We start from the raw sequence: 23,118 nt of genomic DNA on the forward strand, positions 1-23,118 counted from the left end.
TATAATTGGAATCTCGGAATCGGCTCCAACGATTTTCATAAAATTTAGTATATAGGGGGTTTCGGGGGCGATAAATCGATCTAGCTAGGAATCATTTTTAGAAAATGTCATTTTATTCGTGTTTTATCTATAATCAACTTAAACTAAAATAAAAATTAGGAAATAAATGAAATCCTTAACTGCTATGTTTTACAAATATACATATTGTTTAGTGTTTACAACTTTCAAATTAGTATTGGAACATTGTCGATTTGGCATCGGCGGTCCCCGGCCGATGTTATCGTGGCGGCATGATTTGTTAACCGCCGGCTTGTGGAGTGACAAAAGTAATTAACACTTACGATACACTCGAGTGTTGGTTTACGGCGGCCGACCCTTGGGGCTGCCGGCTTCTAATGACGGAGGGAAAGCGGCTCCTCAAAATTCAACGCGATTTTATTGGACATTAAATTTTCGTGTTTTTGATAAATTTAATTCTTGACGCAATAGTTCAAAATGCAATTATTTAAAGACGAAACGCGCCACGTTCGACATCCAAAACACTCTGCACATGTTTTATTACCTTAAAGAAAAGCGTTGAGTAGGTTTTAACGTAAAGTTAAATATTTGTAATTTTCAACACATTTTACAATTCCAAACAAAATAATGCCTAGTCGACAAAAAGTATTAATTTATTATTCCAGTTAAAGAGAAATATAATCAACGTTTCATTATAAAAAGAAATGAATTCAATTAATTGCCCGGCTTAAATGCAAAAGTCGAGTTAAAATAAAGTTATGAATACACAGAGGCACTTGTATAAATTGTGACCGACAGCAAACAGGGGCGGAATATGAAAAGGGAGATGATATTGGGGAATCACATAACGATCGGCGGATTTATTTCGAACCTCATTCAATTTGCGGTGAGCGTATTGCTGAATTGTTTTCCAACTCGTATTATGGTGTAAACCTCAATTTGTGATAAATTCACGTTCCAATTGATTTATTTAACGCAGTGGTAGTTTAAAGGCTGTTTGTTTTGCGAATAAATAATTGTTGTGGAGGTGAAACGTTGGTTCGTAGAAAGCGTGTGTCGAATATTTGAAAGTGACAAAATGTACGAGGACATGCGCAAAGCGTCAACGAGTAGATAATACACAAAACATATTAATGACATCGTGACTGGAGGCCGCGCCGTGTGAATAGTAATAAGAATACGAGACAGGTATGTGGCGGGCACGACGCTGTCATTAGCGTCATGGAATACACTCAAATCTTAATAACGTTCAGCTAACGATCTAGCCAAACAATCCAAAGTTTATATGATCCTTAAGGATAATGCTGTGTATAATTATGCTCTGTGAATGAGTTTTATCTCTTTACGAGATGTTACGCTATTTACCGATTTTTGCAAAGAAGTGCTTCAAGAATACAAAATATCTCATTGACCCAGTAATATTGTCCATGGCACCCTTCAAACCGGAATGCGGTCATGCCGGCATGCTGCTTCAAGGCAAATTTATTAATAAATTTTAGACCAAATATGTGCCAGGACACGTTAACAAGAGATTAAGGAACATAAGATTATTTAATTGTAAATTAACTGCAAAATTAGGTCTCGGTACCGAATTAAAACTCGTTTATTTTTTAAATCTACCGTGTTTGATTTAAAAAATAAACGAGTTTCGACTTAATAGGCAACATTTTGTCGCAATAATAAACCCCTAGATACGTAAATACAAAAGAAGATTTTGCAAAATAATCGCACAAATACGCAATAAAGGGAAAAAGCTCTTCTACAAAACATTTAAGAAACAAAAAAAAATAAACAGTGCATTGTTGGAAAAATAAAAATGCACACGGCCGCGTGTTAATATTTGCTTTTAGCGACGGCGAGTGGGGAACAGTCGGCTTGGGGGCGGTGCGGGCGCGGGGGACGAGGCGCAGAGAAGAGCGCGAGGTGACATAAAATTTTCAACGATGCGCCGAGTATCTTCCGGCATTATCTAGCCGTTTGCGAGTGCTTCACCGCTCCAAGTATCTTCTTTTGAATAAAAATTCTCTAGTGGTAACATTGTTCCAGAGCTCGGTTACACGCGGTGCGTTTTCACGGCGCGTTTAACGCAGCCACCACCTATCATACAATTTGTGTCGAATAAAAACAAGCTTTTAAAAATTTTATTTTAGTATATGGTATTTGTACAGGCGTTCCGTTTTAACACAAGTGTTGTCACACGAATTGTAAATATTACAAAAAGAAAAATGAAATACAGTAATTATAATTGAATTCACACGATATAAATATTTTCACAATTGTTCCGATTGTATTTATACAAGTGATATTAAATATCACTTGCATAATTTTTTTGTCTTTATGATTATGACCTCATTCCTGTCTTAGTTATGAATAAAACGCTGTTTGCAAAAGAATTTAAATAGCATTTACGATTAACAACACCATTGTTATCAAAGATGTTTGGTTGACAAAATATTAGTAAAAGATTGTTTAGAACAGAGTTAGTTGATTGCTTTTGTAGGAATAAAAACATATGTCATTACGATATTTTTAGACGGAAAAGAGCAATCAGAAATCTTGAAGTTATGTTACAATGCTTTTATATTGTTTGAAGGGAACGAATGATTAAATCCACTGACGTGTAAACTGAAATATTCCGTCTTCATTGTATGCCTTAGAATACTGTTGTATTGTTTTCCATTCTGGAGAAGCAAAAGCAATATAACACTAGATCTTTTTTTTATTCCGATTGAGCTAGAAGAGAAAAGAGTGGTAACTTCGATAGCTTGTATGAGGCCTTCATGAAATTTTGGAAATTGATATTTTATACGTAAATTGGAGAACCTAATCGAAAGATGTACATGTTTTACCTAAAACTAGATTACATCAACGGTGTATATAAACAAATAACAAAATCTGAATTGAAACGCGAGAATTCTTGAAAAGAAATATCAAAGAAACATTTGAAATTGCAAAAGAAACACTCAAACCGCGTCATAATCCAAATAGCCTTAATAACTTAACAGTGACTTCCACAAAAAAGCAACAAAATCAAAACATCTTCATGACTTGTATAAACAAAAAGTGAAAAGAGAATAATGAGGAACGAAAAAAGAGCAAGCGAGTAAATATGGCGACGCGCCGTTCGGAGTGGCGAGACAAATAAGTGGCCGGGGATGGAGAAGAGAGGCTGCGATGGCGGGGAGACGGTACTGACAATCTCGTTATAGATGTGAATAAATAATGAGTTAGCATTAAGCTGGGCTCTCGTGCGAGGGGGCGGCCGGGGCTGACGGGGCGATCGGCCGCCTTTGTTGTCGGCGCTGTACTGCGCCCGGATTACGCCGCCGCAAGCCCAATTTATTCCGCTAATCGAGCTTCACCTTGCCCCGCGTAAATTAATTAACTCCAACTCAAACCCCGCACGTGAAATTTACGTATGCTCTATACGTGAATAAGTTATCTTTATTACGCTATATTTGAAGAATGTAGAATATTGTTTCCTTGCTTTATATTCGGATAGTGTGATACTAAAAATAATTCAAAGCGTTATGAGATAATCCGCTTATGTTTTTAATTTAATCAATTAAAAATTTAAATTATACGATAGCTTTAGATGTTAGTAAATTATAATATTGTTATATCTGTAATTAATTTGTTTCTATTGTGGTAGAAGGTAATTTATTAGACGAATTAATTATTTATTATCAACTCATCTTATAAATTTATTATGTCATATATTCCAAACGTCACAACGTTTAAATCAATAGTGTTTTACATTTTGATTGTATCGATTAATAGATTAACAGATTAGTTAAAAGGTAGACATGAAGTGGCACGTCCGGGCCAGGTGCACTCGGCTACTGTGTGCAATGTACGGGCACTCGCCGCTGCCAACAAAGTTGTTTGTACACTTGACAGCATCGATCAGCCCACTCACCGATACAAACATCTGTCACTTGTCCAAAAAACTAACTAATCGATACATCAGACGTGAACGCTATTAGTTAAAATTAACTGAAACTTCCACATTTCTGAAATGGAAAGAAGATATATAATTTAAATTAATAATGATGTATCAAACGTTACTAAAATAATAAAGGCTAATAAACAAAACGTTACAAAGCACACAAACCAAATTTGTAGTCGCGAAATGTTAATATTAACACAACGGAAACAAATAACATTTCCGAGTAGCGGACAAGCGGCGCTGTCGTTTAAACTCGGAGCTATGTATTTCACTAACAAAGCGTTGCATAAGAGGATCCGGTCAAAGAGAAAGAGAATTTCACAGCGCGCACTTTGTGTGCGAAATTGAATCGAATGTCATATATAACGCATTCCGTGTGCTCAAAGGGAGTGTAATTGCGATCTGGCGGTTCCATTTAAAATGTATCCGTGGAAATGAGCGCTAAGTGTGTTGCCGAGAGGCGAAGCGGGTGACGTGGCACACTGCAATCGCGGGCTCATCCTACCCCGATGTACTCGACTTGGTCGCTTGCCAGCCGACTTGTTTTATCGCACTCGCAAACTATTTGGCATCTAAACAATGTTTAGACATAACAGATATAGAAAAATCATATCGTATATCTCAATGTGTCATCACCGATGCTACTCATTTGTGCTACGCGCGTAATTAATATGTAAATTGAATATCTGTTCAGTAAATAACTTGTTGGTTGGCTCTTGACAGTTGAACATTATTGCACGTAATTAATGTCATTGTGGTTAAACGCATTTAAGCGTTTAAGCGCTAATAAATAAATGACTAATGATTTTGTAAATAATTGAAGATTAATTAACTTTATTTTGAAATGTATTCATATTTATATACCCTGGTAAAGGTTAAACGTGGATTGAATCTAAAAATAACTTATGTAAACAAAGTAAATAAATTACGACAACCCTACACCCCCAGTCGCATGGATAACCTTTTTGATAGCTTTTGCTAGGTGATATCGAATGAATAATTTATGTATATAGTCTAGTATAATTTGACTTTACCCATCATTCAACCTGTGTACTCTTCAATTTCTATCAATTATACTACTTCATTTAGGGATCAACTGCTTTGTTGCTTGGGACATACCTTTTATATTTTGGTTGAGTTAAAGCTTAGACGATTTACATTTATTTGCAATCTTTGAGTACTCTATAATATGAAGCTTTATTTCGCTAAGAGATATATCAAATAACACTGCTCATAAAATAAAATCAATATGAGAATAATAGAACGATGTTCAAAGCAAAACTCCTTACAGAAGCCAACAAGTTCGCTAATAAAATAATAACATCGTATATAGCGGGCACAACAAACCAAAAGAGATAAAGAGTGAGCGTAATAAAAACAGTGCAATTTTAGGGGTATTTTGTCGAGGTTATATCCATAAACTGAGCAGAGCGAGGGTGGCGCCCCCTACCCCACGCCGCCCCGCCTGCCACAGCGGTTGCGAGTAATGAATAAACTCAAACTGGAGATTTCATCTATTTTATTTAATTTCTCGATGAAAGTAAACGTGCTGTTATCCGACAATGAAAATTGTGATTTTGAAAGCTTACGCTTCGAATCAATTTAGCGTTATTGACTGTATAATATTATTTATAACATTAACGTCGTTGTAAAGATAATACAAAAAGGTATATTTGTTTTTCTGTTAAGAATACAATGTTGAAAATAGATATATAGGCTTGTTTGTTTCGTGAGGGTAATATGTACTGACATTGTAAAAGTATGGTGATAGAGATAGTAATAAATGTATGCAATGTCACTATGTAGAGAATGGTTTCTAATAAATCAGAAAAGTTCTTAAATAATTAGTTCTTAATTTTGGTACACAATGAAAAAATTGCGAACAATTTCAAAGTACGTTGGAATCTAAAAAATGGAAACTCATTAGTACAAAAGCGATATCGTTTAGATTCAGTGACCGTTATTACTCGAATATATTGTATGTTGCACTTGTAGGAAAAAATATATTTATAAAATTGTGTTTCTATTTCTACAAAAATATCTCGAGACAATATGTGAAATTTAACTTGTTAAAAGTAAATTTATTAGCGACAGAATACAAAATATCGCATGTAAGAACATTAATACTACAATTTTCGCTTATTGCCTTTCAAACAAATTAACACATAATGGCGTCGCGGGAATTTAGCGACTTCAAATATTTGCGGACTCGTAACCGGTTTCAAACTTTCCCTTCTCTCTCGATGTTTGTATTTCTCGTTTTATTATTTTACGTACATATTTGCAAACTTGATCGTTCGATAAATATAAATAAATAGCCAAGATAGCCTACAGATTTTCATAATATGTAATGCTGATTGAATGGTATTACTTTATATTTTGACATCAGGAACATAACAACGCCTATTCAGAAGTTAAATATTTAAAACGGGCCAAATTCTTTATTACTAAATGCAAAAAAGGGAACATTGACTAAAAAGATCAAAATTAAGTGAGATAAATTTAGAACGCTTATTGCTAGTATAACAACAGCAAACACGCGTGTAATGGCGAAGTAGCTAATCTTCAAAAATGTTGTTCCAGTAGCGGAGAGAGCAGAAAATATTTCCGACATAAAAGTAAATCTGAAACGTTTCCGTGCAACATGAGAGCCGTAAAGCGCTGTAGAACAAAGGTATTAAAGCGAATTTTCAAGCTCCGAGTACATCGGGCGACGCAGCGGCACCGCTAACTCATTCTGTTTGCTCTCTGTATAAAAATGTAGTTTGTTGCCCGCCGTTTGCGGAGGGTCGGCCGCCGGACTTGCCCGTTTTATAAGAGCGGCAACTCGAAAATTGGCAACTGCTTGTTTCCAATAATCGACCCGATGTTTTAGTTTTCACATTTTATATCTACTTTTTATTTTATATTACAATTAAGCAATTTATTTATGCCAGTCTTTGTGAGTATAAGAACAATTTTGCATATCCGAGCTTCGCAACACTCCTACTTTTCTGAGTTACAACGCTTATTTATTTTACAAGTGGTTAAAAACGTTAATTACAAAACAAACAGTACTTGCAGAGCTAAAACTTGAAGTATCCAATACGGCAATTAAACGTAGATGCGTTTGGTAAACACATTACGAACTTGACGAGCTGTGTGAATGCGCGCAGCTAAGAACCGGCAAACTTATGCTAGTGCACATGCGTCGCTACGGCGAAGAGATTCTTCGCCGCTTGTTTTAAAATAAATTTACATAGTAACGTGAGCCGAAAATAAAGAGGCAAGAGGACGCGGAGCAATGAGGCGTCGCGAGCCCGCTCTGAGACGGAGTATAAAACAACAAAGTGCTGGGCGCATCCATCTCCACGTAAACAAAGGGGATAAGTTCCACACGGCGCAGCGCTCGCTAAGCGCTCTCCACTAATACTCTATCATCCGTATGAAATAATGATTCGTGTATGTGCTATGTCATATGATGCATATGCATACGGAATTTTGCATACTTTGCTTTTTTTAGACATTTCTTACCATGATTTTATATTCTAAAACGTTTTTATATGTTGTAATATTAATATAAATTATTGTCACATTAGTAAATTATTGGTAATTGATACAGCGTATTTCAATAGCATAGTACATTTGCTGTTTCACACTTATTAGCTGGTTCTTTAAGTTAATGTAACTTACATTATACGATGCCTATGAAAACAGATATTTATGCGATTGTTGCATTTTAAACAAGTCTAGGTACAACAAGAAACGATATAAAAACAGTTGTTTATAGCTAGTTTTATTTGCTGCGTGAAACTACAGTATGAATTCGATTTCAGTTATTGGAATTTGAAATACATTTCCCAATATAGCGTGGCATCAGGACAAACAAATTGTTTGAATATATTTTTCTAACATTTGATTTCGAAGCACTTTTATTTTATTTATAAATGTATCCAATTCCATTATTTCGCAATTTTTGCTACGGTTTGCATTTGTTTGGTAAACTGGTTTTAGTATCAATATTTTTAAAACGTTTTACTCGAACCAATATTTTTTATTTCGTTATTAAAACATGGAAATGTTGACTGTATTTTTTAATTGAACAATTTATCGAAACATATGAAAGAAAAAAAGTAGAAAAACCCGTCGATACTTGACAGCGGTACTTACATAAAATGATAACGAGGTGTTGGTATGGATAACAACAAATTAACCGTATTTTATATGCCGAGCAATTAAAACTAATAGGGTTTAAGCACAAATACCAAACAAAAAATAATAAGTTTTTTTTTTAAATATGACTTTCACATCTATTTAATGCAATCGTTTTACATGATAGCAATCGATATCCGCCTTTCACCAAGCTTATGAGGCCACAAACGGAGGGTGAGACCATCATTACACTTCGAGAATATACAGGGTGTTTTATTATTTGTTAATAAACAACTAAATATTTAACATAGTACCTATATATTAAATAATTACTAAATATAAAAGCTGCCATTTAAAAGGACTAATTGTTAGTTTTTGATACTCCACTCTGTTTTGATCAAAGAAATAAGTGAGGTGACGACATGTTTTATACAAAGATTCGGAATCCAACGATAAGTACCTATAACTATTTTACAAAAAGACACATTGTGTTACTGAGCGGTATTTCAGTGAGCCGTAATTACTACGTAGGTCGGTTGAGGTTAAAGAGCGTATAAAAAACTAAAAAAAGAGTTTCATATTGGCATAATTGACACACACTGCTGTGGTGTAACCGAACCGGGCTCGATTTAGCGGCGCGCGCGATCGTCGGCGTAACGAGACAAACACGCTTCGAGTACAAAAAGCGCTTTAATGAGCCCGCCGGAACGTGCATTAGCGACATTACACGAGGGCCCCACTTCAACCACTTACACTCCACTCTTTGATCCACATTAAAACCTCATTTCGATCTCTTTATATGTTTTGAATACTAATTGAATAAGATCGTACTCCCCACTGTCTGTAATGTGTACTTTCTAAAAGTTCTCTCCTGAGTAAGTATAAAACATCTATTACATTTCTAGTCACGTATATGGCATACATAACTTATCTTAACATTTTTATCTAGTAAGAAATCATTGGCAAAAATAACAAATATTTTTGTATTAAATATACAGCAATATCAACATTTTATAAAAGTAATGTAATGTAGTTTTTAAAACATTTTTAGAATCACACGACATAGAATAAAAGCTGATTACTAGGCAAAGGTGTTATAATTATGAGAATAATACAGCATTTTATCTACTTTTAAAGACATGGTCGGCCTTTCCGCATAAAATATAATATTTTATTATCAATTATATGACAGTTTCATTTAATGAATAGAGATAAAATTCAATACAAACGATGTATTTAATCGGTTATTCGTAAGCAGTTCACAACATTGATAACATAAAATGAATAAAACACGCCACTAGGCTAAGTGGACAATCGAGTTGTAAAAGGCAATACAAACCGGAGCTCAATGTGCTAATGGCCATCCATAAGTATTGTACTCATGATGTTGATATTTATTCATGCGATCGCGCAATCGGGTGAGTGTACACTCGAAGCAAATTATATGTTTATCACAATAAAGTGGAGAGACGACGGCGGGCGGCTTGTCACGGTAGCCAATTAAAGTTCCCGCCGCCAAGTCAGATGACTTACTCGACGACCGGTTATTAATAGACGATTGCTTTGATAAGTGACATAGATTGGACAACGTATAAATAAAGATGAAACGATTAGTTGTGGTGGATTGTTAGAGGGATTAAGCCACAAGGGGAAACAACTTGCTCCTCGAACTTTGTTGTTAAGGCACTGTCTCAATGAATTGTTTATGCGGAACGGACGGACTGTTAAGTGGCACAAATACTCTTGGGAGTGATAGGGTTCACGGTACTGCATAAATCTTTATTATAAAAACAATACATTTAAGTTATCAAAATAGTATAAAATATAATTTTTTTACAGCAGCAAGTTGATTTATGTTTTGTTTCAAAAAGGGCAACAGTAAGAGGCAATGCGATAGTTTAAAGCCGTCAGCGCTCGACAGTGTGAAAGCGCAGCGCAAGCACTCACTCGTCTCGTGCTAAAACGAGCAATTAATCCGGCCAACTACCGCACGCTCCAATGATTCCGTCTCCGATGCAATGCCGACCATCCCTCGCCACTCGCCAGCCGGGAACCGATTGGGCGTGTGTTTAAACACCTCGTGCAATAGGGTTGTCCAATTCACGTTACATATTTCACTAACAATTTTAAAGTCAGTGAAATTGCTTATATTTACTTACATATTTTTATTAGGACTAAAGGGCTGAGATAGATATTGTATAAAATACTTGCAATTGTCTGGTAAAAAAGTAGCAAGCTTCTAGGTGCTCAAAAAATAATTATTAATTTTATTTTGAATCTATCAAGATAAGATGATAACATTAAAACAATTTTCATAATTCAAAAAGTGTATCAAAAAGTTTGCGTATCAGGTAACCCTACCTGCCAGAGCGCCTCATCTCCCAACGGATCGCCTAACTTAGATTACTTTATAATAATTCTCTGAAATTTCTCTCCAGACGGAATACACAAATTGGCTTTTGTCACGGAGTTTGTAAATTGTTAATGGATTAGAACGGTTAGAGTTATGAGGCGATAGACACGGGCGCTTTATCAAGACGTCGTCGCATGCTTATTTTCGCCGTTGCTCGCCGCTAACGATCGGCAACAATTTACGACATAAATAACGACCGTTGAAACTCGAACAGAACTCATACTTCTTATCTTCCTCGGGCGGACGAATGCTCATTCCACTCGCGATGCTTGATATATTTTATAACTGTAAAAACAGTTACTGTAATATGAAATCATAACTTTACACTGGCAGTAAAATAGAGACAAAAATCTACTTCTTCTACAAGCGCACGAGGGGTGGGAGAGAAATAAAGGAAAAGTTTATCGCATTAGCTAGACAAGGGTATCCTATTTGTTCACGAAGAACTTTTCCATTTACTGGCGGCGGCGCGGGCGTTGCTAACCGATTTACTTTGTACGTGTAGTAAGTACTTGTCGAGTGTAATTTACCTTTAATCTGATAAAAAAACAAGGACAATTAGGACCATCGGCACAAAAAGAGGGTTGGTCTGGCGTACCAATCAGTGAAAGAAGGCACGCTCGCTGGAAAGTTTGTGTCTACTCTTAATGGTGTACGAATGTGATACTTTTTCTGAAATAATTGGACTTAACAAAAAGAGCAGGATAATTCGGTCGGGGCTTGAATAAATTAAATGCGAAATGCGGCCTGGCGCGGCAGGCGGCGGGCGATGAGGCAGGCATGCACGCTTTGGTTTAAAATATTCTTGTGAACTTAGCCGTTTGCTAATTACGTCCCGTACGAGTCGCGCTCGACTATGTGCGAATGGCTTTGTGGTATACCTATTTAGTGTGCCGTTGTAATTGATGCTAATTGTTTCACTCGATATCCATAATCACATTTCGGCATCGACTTTATTAATGATGGGGCTATTGTTTAAATGTTATAATATCATCTAGCATTTAATTTTCGTAAATGTTAAATTCTATAAAGATAACACAAATTGTTTCTAATTCATAAAAATAATGTATTTAATAATCCGCATAGTAGATAGTTGTTATTTATACCAATTTTACTAACAAGGCTACGCAGATATTAAATATTCCAAATATGAGATAAACTTATAATATGAAATATTGGTAAGATCGGTTTGTGAAAATATTTGGCAAGAGGTTGTATACTTATGTATACAACCTCTGAGGCTTATGCCTCAGTTATCATATATTCAACGTTGACTTACGTCTAGAGAGCATACATGTATGAATGGTTGCAAATATTACTGGTATCGGGCGAGACCCGCCCCGATCCGCAACGCAGCATCGCTAAGCTCTCAGATTACTTCAGTGGTTAAAGGCGCTTCACACTCAAAGCACGTTGAGGCGCGTTTATCAGAGCGGGAGCTCACACCGCACCGCAGCCGGCGCAGCGACAAACGGAATCGCAGAGCGCATCCCGAGTGAGCCGCTGATCCGTCGAGAGATATCTCGACCTCGACGTCGAGTGCTACCACTCACCCGCCTACGGATAATTACGGCCCTTTGACGAAGCGTCTTTGTCCTCTATATGCTTCCGAAGTGGCAACAATCTTTTTTTTTCTGCTCGTATAATGCCAGGTGTGTATCAATATACAAAGAAGGACCTATTTGATATTAATTTCTACAGTTGTAGTTTTGTACAAAACATAATATATAGAAGGATTTATGTAAGTGATGACAGAAAATTTTTATGATTTTGATGGGTGTCTATTTAATGAGTAAATTTTTAATGATGGACATGAATGATAAAGTAAGCAAATTAACAGTTATCATACATGTAAACGTACAGTATTAAAGTAGAACAAACATTTTAAACAGTAATAATAATTAATGAAAAACTACAAAGACTATAAAATGCAAAGGATACGAAAAACAATTTTAACTTTGCATCGTTGCAAGTTGGTTTCAAGTCGAGCGTGTTTGTAGAGAGAATAATACGGATCTCCAAAGTTTGCAAGCAGGAAAGCTTGTGGGCGATAAACGGGTGGTGAAGTGCAGGGTGGGGGCGGCTTGTTATTACACCCTCTCACCTACGCAAGGGGTTTCTACTCAGAGCCGTTCTGTCGCACAAGATTAAGATGCTCCTCGCTTTTAGCGCTCCGGCTTCTGTTCCCGCTCTCTTTCTTTCACTCTCTCAATGGCTTCGAGTGTGCTCTCCTCTTTCTGTTCACTGATTTAAACATAACACGATCATTTGTCTACTTATTTGCCTTTGCAAACAATCACGAACTGTAGAACTAAATATATTTTGCTCACAAAAAATAAGGAGATTTGTCAAATAAAGATTGAACATTCGTAGCTGTAAGAAGTCAGCCACCCTAAACCGTTTATATCAAAGTGTTGTATTACAGAGTTTAGGTTGTAAATAAAACGGTCGAAGAAAAGCCCGATAAGATGGAAGTGAAATAAGTTTAACCGAACGGTGGAAGGCATTATCATTGGCTGTGAGCGAGGAACAAAGAAAATGGTTGAGAGCGAACGTACGAGAGTACTTTATAGGCGCGTAAATATGTTTTATATCCTACTGTCTGTTATACACTGGTGCGCCGCCCCATCCCCCGGCGCGGCGGCCCACCGCCCGAGGGTCGCCCCGCTCTCGGAAATGCCGAGCTTTAATAAAACATATATTTTTCCGAGCGAGGAAAATACTGGGGAAACTCGCAATTTGTTCTTTCACTTTATGCTCGTTTACAAGACAAAAGTGGAACATTCCAGAAACATTATGTTAATCACGTAGTTATGTACGTAGTTTATTGTAATTTATAAAACGCACTTTGCGTGTATTCGCCGAGGGTTTACGACGTAAGTCGTGTCGATGATGACGACGTGTTAAGAGGTGTGAGAAGTAGTAAAATGTGTGGGGCGAGAGCAGCGCGCAATGTACTGTGTGCAACATTGTAGTAGCACTTAATGGTGTCGCGATGACCCTTATCTTGCGCGCCTCGGCGCAGTCGCGGTCGCCGGCGATTTATTGCGGCGCGCGGCGCGTGTAGGCACGTCGCGCCACCGACCGACCCTCCGACTTGAACGCTAATTATAACACGCCCTAACCACACTACTACTATACACTTAAACACAGACTATACGAATGACATTGCCTTGCATTTATGTATGTCGCATAAATGTTTGTCTTTGGTCTTGCCTAAATATAGCTATAAACCAAAAAGAAGCAAAATAATAAACATTCTACAAGTAAAAAAAAGTGAAGCATACAATTACAATACATTAAAAAGTTAAAGGTTTAACCTAGTATTATACTGAAACGTTATCAATAAAAAGTGCAAATTAAATAACGCAAACATTGTGTGTTTTAAAACGAAATTAAATTGAAAACAATTCATCAAAGACAGCGCTGAGAGTTGATAGAACAGAAGTAGCAATTAAGATAATGTTGGAAACAAATTTATATTCCGATTCCGTGGGAGAGATTAAATTATTTTCTTGTTGGTTTGCGCGCTACAAAAGGGTCGTAACCGACCGTCGAATGAGAGCAAGGGAGGCGCGTTACGTGTTTGAGAGTAACCGCATTCCCGCCACGGCGGCAGACTCCGCGACGTAAAATATTACCTAAATGAAAGAAGCTCTTTCAATTAACCGAGGCAGGTTTGCGTAAGGTAAATTCTGCTAAGAGACGCCCGTCGCTGCGGGGCGTTAGAAGTTTTCCTTTTGGCGATATTTCACTTGCGTGTGCTTGAAATTTATAAAAAGAATTTTTGAATTGCCTTTTTCATTCGAATCTCAGTACTTTAAAAAAAATTCTTATTAATCTCTCAACTCAATTTCTAGGAATAAGAAGTAAGGACCGAAAGGATTTCATTATGGTTTTAAGACTCGTCGTGCATTGGTGAAACACGGAATTAATTAAAAAATATACCTTTACCTAAAGACATCCCGTGACCAGTGACCAAAAAATTTACTAAAACTGTGTGTGTGCGTGAATCTAAAATTACGTAAGAATTTCATACCAGGTAAATGACAATTTGTATTCTTGATTTTATTAATATCCCCAAATTTTCTTTGACACGCTTGAATAGGGCAGACTACGCAACTTTGCCCAAACTCTAATCGACTAGAAGTGATATACAAGCTGATGAATGATGATGAGCTTTGTGCTTACTCTGTGGAAACTACGCCTTTTATACATTGGTACAGAGAAGACGTAAAAAATGTGAGTACTAAGCGAGAACTATCTTTATTTCATTAAGATTTAAATTAATTATTGCATTTAAAAATTTTCAATGACCATCTCTATATGCAGTTTCCAGTGTTTTCTTTAACTTCTTGCTAATTATTAAAACAATTTGTTTTATTTTAATATTCTACAATTTTAAAAGCCAACAGTTGCTTACAAAACAAAAATGGAAACGCTATTTAGCGCATTAAACACGAGGACTAACGAAACGGGTTAATATCGATTTAAAAAACCTAAAAAAGTTCAAAGTACTGGCAGGATACAAAAAAAAAATAGCCGCAAGTTACGTATACGGGTGCCGGTGGGCTGCGGTCGTGCAGGGGTGGTCACTACAGCCGCTGTTATTTGCTAAGCTAATAACAGAGTTTGCTGGCTTTTCCTACTCCGCAGAGATTCTAGCAAACCTATTCATAACTTGCACGGCGATCGGCAAATAATCTAGTTTACAGTAACCAGCGAGCTCTTTTGTGTTGCTTTCTCAGACTTTACGAATAATCGGAATTTGCAGTGAGTATAATACCTAAATTTATTGTAGAAAAAATAATTAAATAGGGCAGTACAATGTCTATCTAAGTTGCGAAAATATCTTTGATATTATAAACAGTAAATAACAAAATGGAACTTCTAATAAGGTATACTGTAATATTCCTTTTAATTTCCAGTCACGAGATGATTGTATACTAATTGTATTGATAACAAAAATTTAATGCAATAAATAAGGACTTAAAAAATTAGTTACGAAACCAGTTTGAATATCGGTCAGTGAACAGAACAAATGTTCCTGTCCCACTCGCACACACTTTAGATAGGTATGTAGAAGTCGGATAGCGCTGGCGGTGAAGTCTCCCGGGATGATTTAATTAATCAACACGGCGCGGCTCAAACTGATTTCCTCCTCAAATATCCATTAGCCGGTGTTGCCGTGCCACTTAATTCAAACTGTATTTAACAAGTGCTTGCAATGTGCGCACTTTACTTTGTAATACGATTAGGTGAAAACTAAATGACTGGAGTGGATTCATCGAAATTGTTTGTGTTTGAGTTATCAAAAATCTATAAAGTGTTATTACCATCTGGCACCGAATAACAGAGCTAGGAAAAAAAATAATTCACTTTTGCAAAACCTTCCTAAATTATACGTTTTTACATTTTTTTTAATCCTCTTTTTATTTTGGTGCGATTGTTATTGGTACTGAATGCTTGATGCTTATTGCGATTGCATGCGTTGATTTTCATTCTCTCTACAAGCTTGTGCTTTTAACCACGTACTATTCTCGTTTAAATTATAAAGCCGTTTAAAAATAGGTAACAAAACTCTAAAAACAATATTTGTTTTGAATTTGAAATGAATATTTTAGATTGAACTGCGAATATCTATCATGATGAATTCAGATACATTTATCTTTTACAATCAATATTTTATTGAAAACATGTTTATATTATTTCCAACGAAATAACGTAAGAGAGGAGGAATGTTCAATGAATATTGCCGGTTTTGTTTCTCTCGTTTTATTTTGGGATACATTTTCTATCAATTGTAAACGGAATGATTAAAATACGCTTTTTTATTACAGTACTTTACATACGGTAAATGTAGAGTTACATTTAAAGATATTTGAAACAAGATAACAATCCTTAACTTAGTCGAGAAAGTTTCAAAGATGTACAAACAATGCGCTCACGACGTAATTCAGTCCCTGTACACAGAATATATAGGTACCGTGCACTCAAAGTTTTCAGTTGTTTTAAGAAAACAACCAGAATCGTTTGCTTTAGACATTTATTTTGAACTGACAAATACCAGTGACTTCACGATCTTACCAAGTATAGTATTGCCTTCATTTAAGCATTTCAAACTTTGGCACCTTTATAGAAAAGACTATTCTTGTGAGCTAATAATTGATCAGAATAATTACACAAATATCTTTTTAGTTTATTTAATTAGGAGTAGGAGGAGAGAACCTTCTAAGTCAGTTTAAGAAAGTTAGAAAATTAAAGGCGATATTTTTATTTTGCTTATGTGTGTTAATACTAACTCTACCGACTTAATACGGCTAGAGATACAAATAACGTCCTATGTACGTATTTCGAGCAAAGGCGTGAAAATTACAGCATGTAATATGCCCTCCACTTAGGTACACACTCGTACAAGTGACAGAATTTGAACGCACACATTGAATGTCGCGCTTGGGAGGCGAGCGTGGCGTAGCGTCAGCAGCAAAAGAGTTAATGTAATGTTTAATTACGGGCACTTGGCGACTGCGCCAATCTTGCAATTAGGAAGCGGTGCGGCGGCGCGTAATCAGGACCCTTTGCGACGTCGACACGCGTCGGAGAGCGCTCCACGTTCACGACTCTAGCTTTTCACTCGCATTTTACAACCTGTTGACGAGTTAGTTAAGCCCCTACAGCGAGTACGGTCGGCACAAAGAGAAACTCGCCAACCCCTCCGACTCATGCCTGCAGACTGACCCGTTTGTAAATAAAAGCAGCGTCATATTACACTTTTTCACTATTCGCTCATTGCTAACTTTTCAGTGGAAATTAAATCAGTGAAAAGCGTAATTAATTTTTTTTATTCCATTATTTTAAAAGTTTCACACATTAATTTTCCATTTGGCATCAATGAGGTAAAAGAGGAGGCCTAGTAGGATATAGTCGAAAATGTATATTAGTTCTTTAATAATTAACGAAATTTTAAACAATTAATTGCCGACACGAAAACTTCGGAATGAAGTTAGTCTTACAAACTCTATCTTACTTAATAAATCCTCAATTAAATCCGACTTTCGTTGTGGCTTTACCTTTGAAGTCTTAGTTCGGCAGAAATTGCCGGGGACATTAAACTAAGTAGACGGTAATTAATATGTAAACAAGTGCAGAGTTTTCTCCGTGGAATATATTAATCCGGGCGCGAGTGTGCCGAGTAATAACCCGGGGAGCGAACAACTTCACCACTTACATTACACGGACATTTATTCCCTACGCCCGGTTTCAACTTTTCGCTCACAAGGAGCCGAGAGGACCGCTTTAATTAATTTACGCGCTACGTAAATATAGCTGGAAATACAGTCGGCAGTGCCGGCTGCGGAATAATATTTATTGTACTTGCCTTGTCGTCGTCGCCTTCACTATCACACTGCAAAAGAGAGACGTTTATACATTAATAACACTGAAAACTTTCTTCAAATAACATAACTCCTGCTGCATGCATAAAATATTATATCAAGCAAATATTATATTTTCCAACTGGTATAAAAAATGCTGTTACTAAAGTTAAAATGAGTTTACTTAATGGAATGACATATTACAACCCATATGAAAATATTGACGCCATAACCTAAACCATACCCAACAAAATGGAAAAATATCAATCAATATACAAATTGTTTGAAAAGAAAGTCTATCATCGTATCGAGGCAAAATAATCCATACGATATTTACGAGTCGAGTTCGCGTCGAGGGAAACAAGGGATCGGGCTGAGATATTACAATTTCAAATAAATACAGTACATGAAGTATTCAGGGCGGGCGCGCGTAATGTTATGTAGTATGGGGCGGCACCGCCTCGACAAATCTAGTGATTTACCTGCGATACGCGCCGAATATCGAACGGGGACCGTGTGTTGCGTGATCGGACTAAATTTGCACAAGGTAATCGAAAATTATGGCTTTCACCTTTAAATAACTCCTAATAGCGTTCGCGGCTCGCTTGGCGACTAGGAATGGCAACTAAATGATACATTATTGGTTTTATTGAGGCGTGGAATAGGTTACGTGCCCGAACTGACGGCTCGCTAGTTGTTCATATGGAAACCGCTTTCGATGAGGCTATGAGAACGTTAAGATTTAACATTGCAGTCACGTTGTTGTAATAGCACTTAATATTAAAAGATTTGAAAGATAAGCAAGAGTTGAGAATTAGTGGAAAAAGAAAACCAGCCAAATTTTATCCATGCTTTCCGCGTAAACGTAATAAAAGTCAGTATAAACAAGCGAAGCCGATGGACGTGTGAGTCATGCCAGAGGAGCTTGTACGCTATAGGACATTAATGAGGATACTCACGATATAGCCTTTTCCGGAACTACAGCGGCTACTGGCCTGTAGGCAGGAGAGAGAAGGCGAACATATGAGTGGACTGGACCGATTGAGGTAGTAGGTATATTTACATGTCGCTCCCCATGTATTTGTGAACAAACTCTAGCTTTTCGTCGGTCGTATCAAGTCATATTAAATCTCGTGTTTTTATTAGAATACACAGGGGGAGACAAGTAAAAGGCAGCAAATCATTTCGTACAAACAACAACTGAATAGTGAACACATATCTAACATTGAGAGACAGTCACAACATCGAATCAAAATGGTATTATCATTGACATGCATGAAGTTGATAAAGTAGATCGGAAATTTAGACGAAAGCAAATTGAAGTCTGTTCGACATTTAGATTTAAATATTTTAGAAATTGTGTTGAAATAGTTAAAGTCTAGGATGATATTGAATCCCGATAATGCTAAGCTGACAGGTATTACAAAGTTATTGATAAAAATATAAAAGTTTTTTGCGGATTGGAGTGTATACGTACGTCACTAAGACGGTCGCGCGAGGAATCGGGGTCGCGTGGCGCCAATGAGCTGCCCGTGAGCCGTTCAGATGCCCTTCCACTGTCATCCGACGTGCCAGCGTCTTGAAGCAGCGTTATACCCTGCACAACAATTATTCAAATAAAATCTGTTTCTGAACGTCTTACGGCAAATATAAGGCAATATGCCTCTTCACTTTCGAATGAACGTGAAAGGGACCCTTATAAAATATACATGTTCATCCAGTACTTGATTAAAAATGAAGCGCCACGACCGTATCAACTATTACAAAAAAAAATTGCATCTGGTTTGTTAATAATTTTTTATTCGGCACAACAAAACAAATGATGTGTCTGTGGTGATTTAGATATGATTATTTTAGTTTACATAACTTTATATTCACGTTCTTCAACCGATAAAGATCAGACATCGTATTATAGTGGAAAATGAAACATATAAATAAGGAATATAAATCAAAACATGTTTAATACATTGCATAACATTTTTTTACAATTTACATATTCGAACGGAGAGTTCCAATCTAAATAAAATTTACAAGGCCTCGTCACGATTGTCGTATCAAACTCAGTACTATAACGCAAACATATATTGTTATCTCTATCTACTCTGATTGAAATAAAAGTTGTGAGAGTTTATATAAAATAAACGATAATGAGGTGTACGAGTAGCAATGCAAATTACGGTATAATAAGACAGTAAATTTGTTTTAGCTGTTCGTTGAATTTGTACTCGCATCACGTAAACATTACTAAGCGGATCTAAATGGATGAATTTATTCCGTCGTATTGCTTTGTATCCGAGAGAGACTGGGAACGTTTTCATCTTAATGCAGACCGAGTTGTATATTAAAGAACAAACAAAGCATTAAACCAACTATTCAAATATTTAAGAGCATACATTTAAATTTGTATTCTTGTGAACAAAATCTGTTGTATAATATATATTGTAACTAAAAATACTTTTTTTTTTCAAATTTGTATTTCAAACGATTTATAATTATTCCTAAAAAGGCATTGATAATAGTACTATGAGTATGCAAGCCAGAAACAGTTGTTTGAACTGTGTTAAAAACTACTGTTTCCATTTATTAAAACTTGTAAGTAAAATACAAATATTAAAATCTATTTAAAGATATATGAACCTTTTCAAGTCCATTTTACAACAGATTGTATAAGAGATTTATCTCCGTACGTCAATAGACTCGAAGCAAAGACGTGTAGCGATACTCTTACACGGTAAGAGGGTAAAATTCTATTAGATGAGGGTAAAAGGAAAGCTTTTTATGTAGACTGGCAAAATTGAGCGGTAACTAGGATATAAGAAAACTTGATAAGGCGGACAGGGAGACTGCCTACCCGTAACGTTGCGTGGCCGGGTCCCAACAATAAAAAGAGTTTTCCATTTATCACATTTCGCGTGTATTTTACGGCGGGGTTCGTAGCGCGCTCGAGTCCGGGTCCGGGGGAGGGCGCTCGACGGGACGGATAAAAGAAAATAAAACGACCAGTAACTCTCTGTAAATGGATAACTCTCCGGCCGCGCTCGCTCAATGAACTTTCACAATTTTATTACGGACCATCAAATATGTTTTGATTTACGTGTCATAATATTTTTCGTGAGCGATGAACGATTGTTGGCACGTTTCCTTGTACTATTGGTGACACTCTATTCTAGTTACAGTAACAATGTAGCAAAAAAGATATTATCTATTACACCACTAAGTTATACCTTATTTTGTAGAATGTAAATCTTGATGATATTGTTTCGTGTATCTTTTCGCATTATGTAATCCATTATGTTTAAACATATTATTGTTAAGTGCATCGAGATAAATCAAATGCGGTGAGGTTAAATTATAATACTTGTTAATTTCGAAATTAAATGCTTGTTAAAACCACTGTAACTAAATCATAATTAAAACGCTTAGCAAACGCACATAAGTATAGCACTTATCTAAACTTTGAGATCGATAAAAGAGTTATTACATTTTTATTTAGTTGAAGTGATTATTTGGATATGCATTAAAATTCAAATATCGAAAATTTCCTTTTTATTATTCAATCAAAAACAAATCTAAGGGGTGATCAAGAGCGCCGCCGCGGAAGCGTGAAAGCATAACTTTGTTAACGGTGTCTTAAGTAGTCACTGAGAGAGACGTAATAAAAGTTGAACGCGTCCTTATTCCCACATAACAGCCAACAATAAGCTATACGCGCACGATTACGTCCCCGCTCCTAATAAAAGGGATCGCTTCCCGACCCTTTACATAGATAAACGAGTCGAGTTGAGTCGCGGCGTATCAATTTAATCCGACACCGCATAGGCCAACAGGATCCCTTAATCCGGGACGCGTGTTGCTCCGGGTAACGCCGGATGTTACCGCATAATTGCTATAGCTCATTACGAATGCGCTTTAATTACAATGGACACTCCCGCACTGAGTGAACAGAGTTGTTAATGAGTGAGCCTTCGAGACACCTACTCAGCGACAACTGTTCATGTTGTGTTATGGTAATAAGTTTTGAATAGTCGACACAATGTAACAAAATGTCGTGTTTCCAAAGACGTTTTATTGTTTGGAGAGGTCGTAAAAGTTTATTATATATTTTATTTTATTAATTTTATTATATACTGTTTTTGAGAATCGAACTGAAACTAGACTTAAACATCGATAAACAAAACTATTAATTCACCTATAAGGAAGTTGCAATGTAGCCTTATTTAATGAAAAGTTTTTTTTTGTCTTTATAGGTATTTGTCTGAAGAGGTATCCGTAGTCCCACAGGGTTTCGAGGCGGTCGAGCGCTAAGTGCGCTTAGCATGAACTTTAAGTGTAACTTACCTCGAGGGCTCCTGCGATTTAAACGGGAGCTTTAAATCTTAAGTGAAGTTTTACGATAAATTTGTACATGTTACGGAAATAATAAATATGAGGACATTCGGATCTCGTATATATCCCTAGTTTAAAGTTAACTTTTTTGTACCCTTAGTTATTTATCTACCTACGGCATTTAAAGACAAAGCAACCTCTTGCTTTCTAAAGGTACAAGTTGATCTAAACAGCATTTTAAAAGAGCCAGCGACGCCTACTGTTTTTGGGTTTTTCTTTAATAAAAGTGCTCCAATAAACAAATCCATAAACAGAGGCCACGAAAATGACCACGTTAGCGTAGAAATGATCCCTATAGTAATGAATGTTTACCGACTAAAGGACAACTATTAAATCAGATCCGTCGTGACGTGTAGTTTGGCCGGCGGGCGGGCCCGGGGGCGGTGGCGGGCCGGTTGGAGCGGGGGACGGCCGACCGACGACACAACCGCTAATTGAAACAACGACCGCGCCAGAACATTACTTATTCATGAGAACTCCATATGGCGGCGGAACGTGACCAACGCGATAAATCATTCAATTATCGTGAATATGTACTGTCTTCGGTATACGTCTGAAAATATTCAGAGCTACGTACTTAGCCTTGCTTCCTTGGCCAATATGGTTTAGGTCTAAAGGTAGCAATGGACTAGAATCGTTAAACTTTTAAAATTGCTTAATTAAAAATGTCTACACCACAAACATAAACAATATAAATCGCGCAAAGAAGATAATCTTATGTAATCTTGCCTGTGTGATCACGACTAAGACAAACATTAAAATGAAAGCCATTTGGTCTCATCCTAAGGTGAAATGTAATTTAAATATTTGTCGATAACTCGAGCATTAAGAAATGTATGAAAACTGGT

The 23,118-nt window shown here is 36.6% G+C and overlaps 1 protein-coding gene across 1 annotated transcript in view; it reads right to left on the reverse strand.

Annotated features, from left to right (window-relative positions):
- The window catches only part of LOC106115585 (fibrosin-1-like protein), a 54,474-nt gene that overhangs the window by 11,348 nt on the left and 20,008 nt on the right, over positions 1-23,118 (reverse strand). The window contains exons 3-5 of the mRNA XM_013309014.1: positions 19,362-19,481; positions 18,844-18,879; positions 17,890-17,916 (exon numbers count right to left, since the gene is read on the reverse strand). Of these exons, the coding sequence (XP_013164468.1) occupies positions 17,890-17,916; positions 18,844-18,879; positions 19,362-19,481 (183 nt within the window). The remainder of the gene's footprint in view (positions 1-17,889; positions 17,917-18,843; positions 18,880-19,361; positions 19,482-23,118) is intronic.

This window comes from Papilio xuthus, unplaced genomic scaffold (assembly GCF_000836235.2).
Source record: "Papilio xuthus unplaced genomic scaffold, Pxut_1.1 DF827777.1, whole genome shotgun sequence".
Taxonomy (NCBI): domain Eukaryota; kingdom Metazoa; phylum Arthropoda; class Insecta; order Lepidoptera; family Papilionidae; genus Papilio; species Papilio xuthus.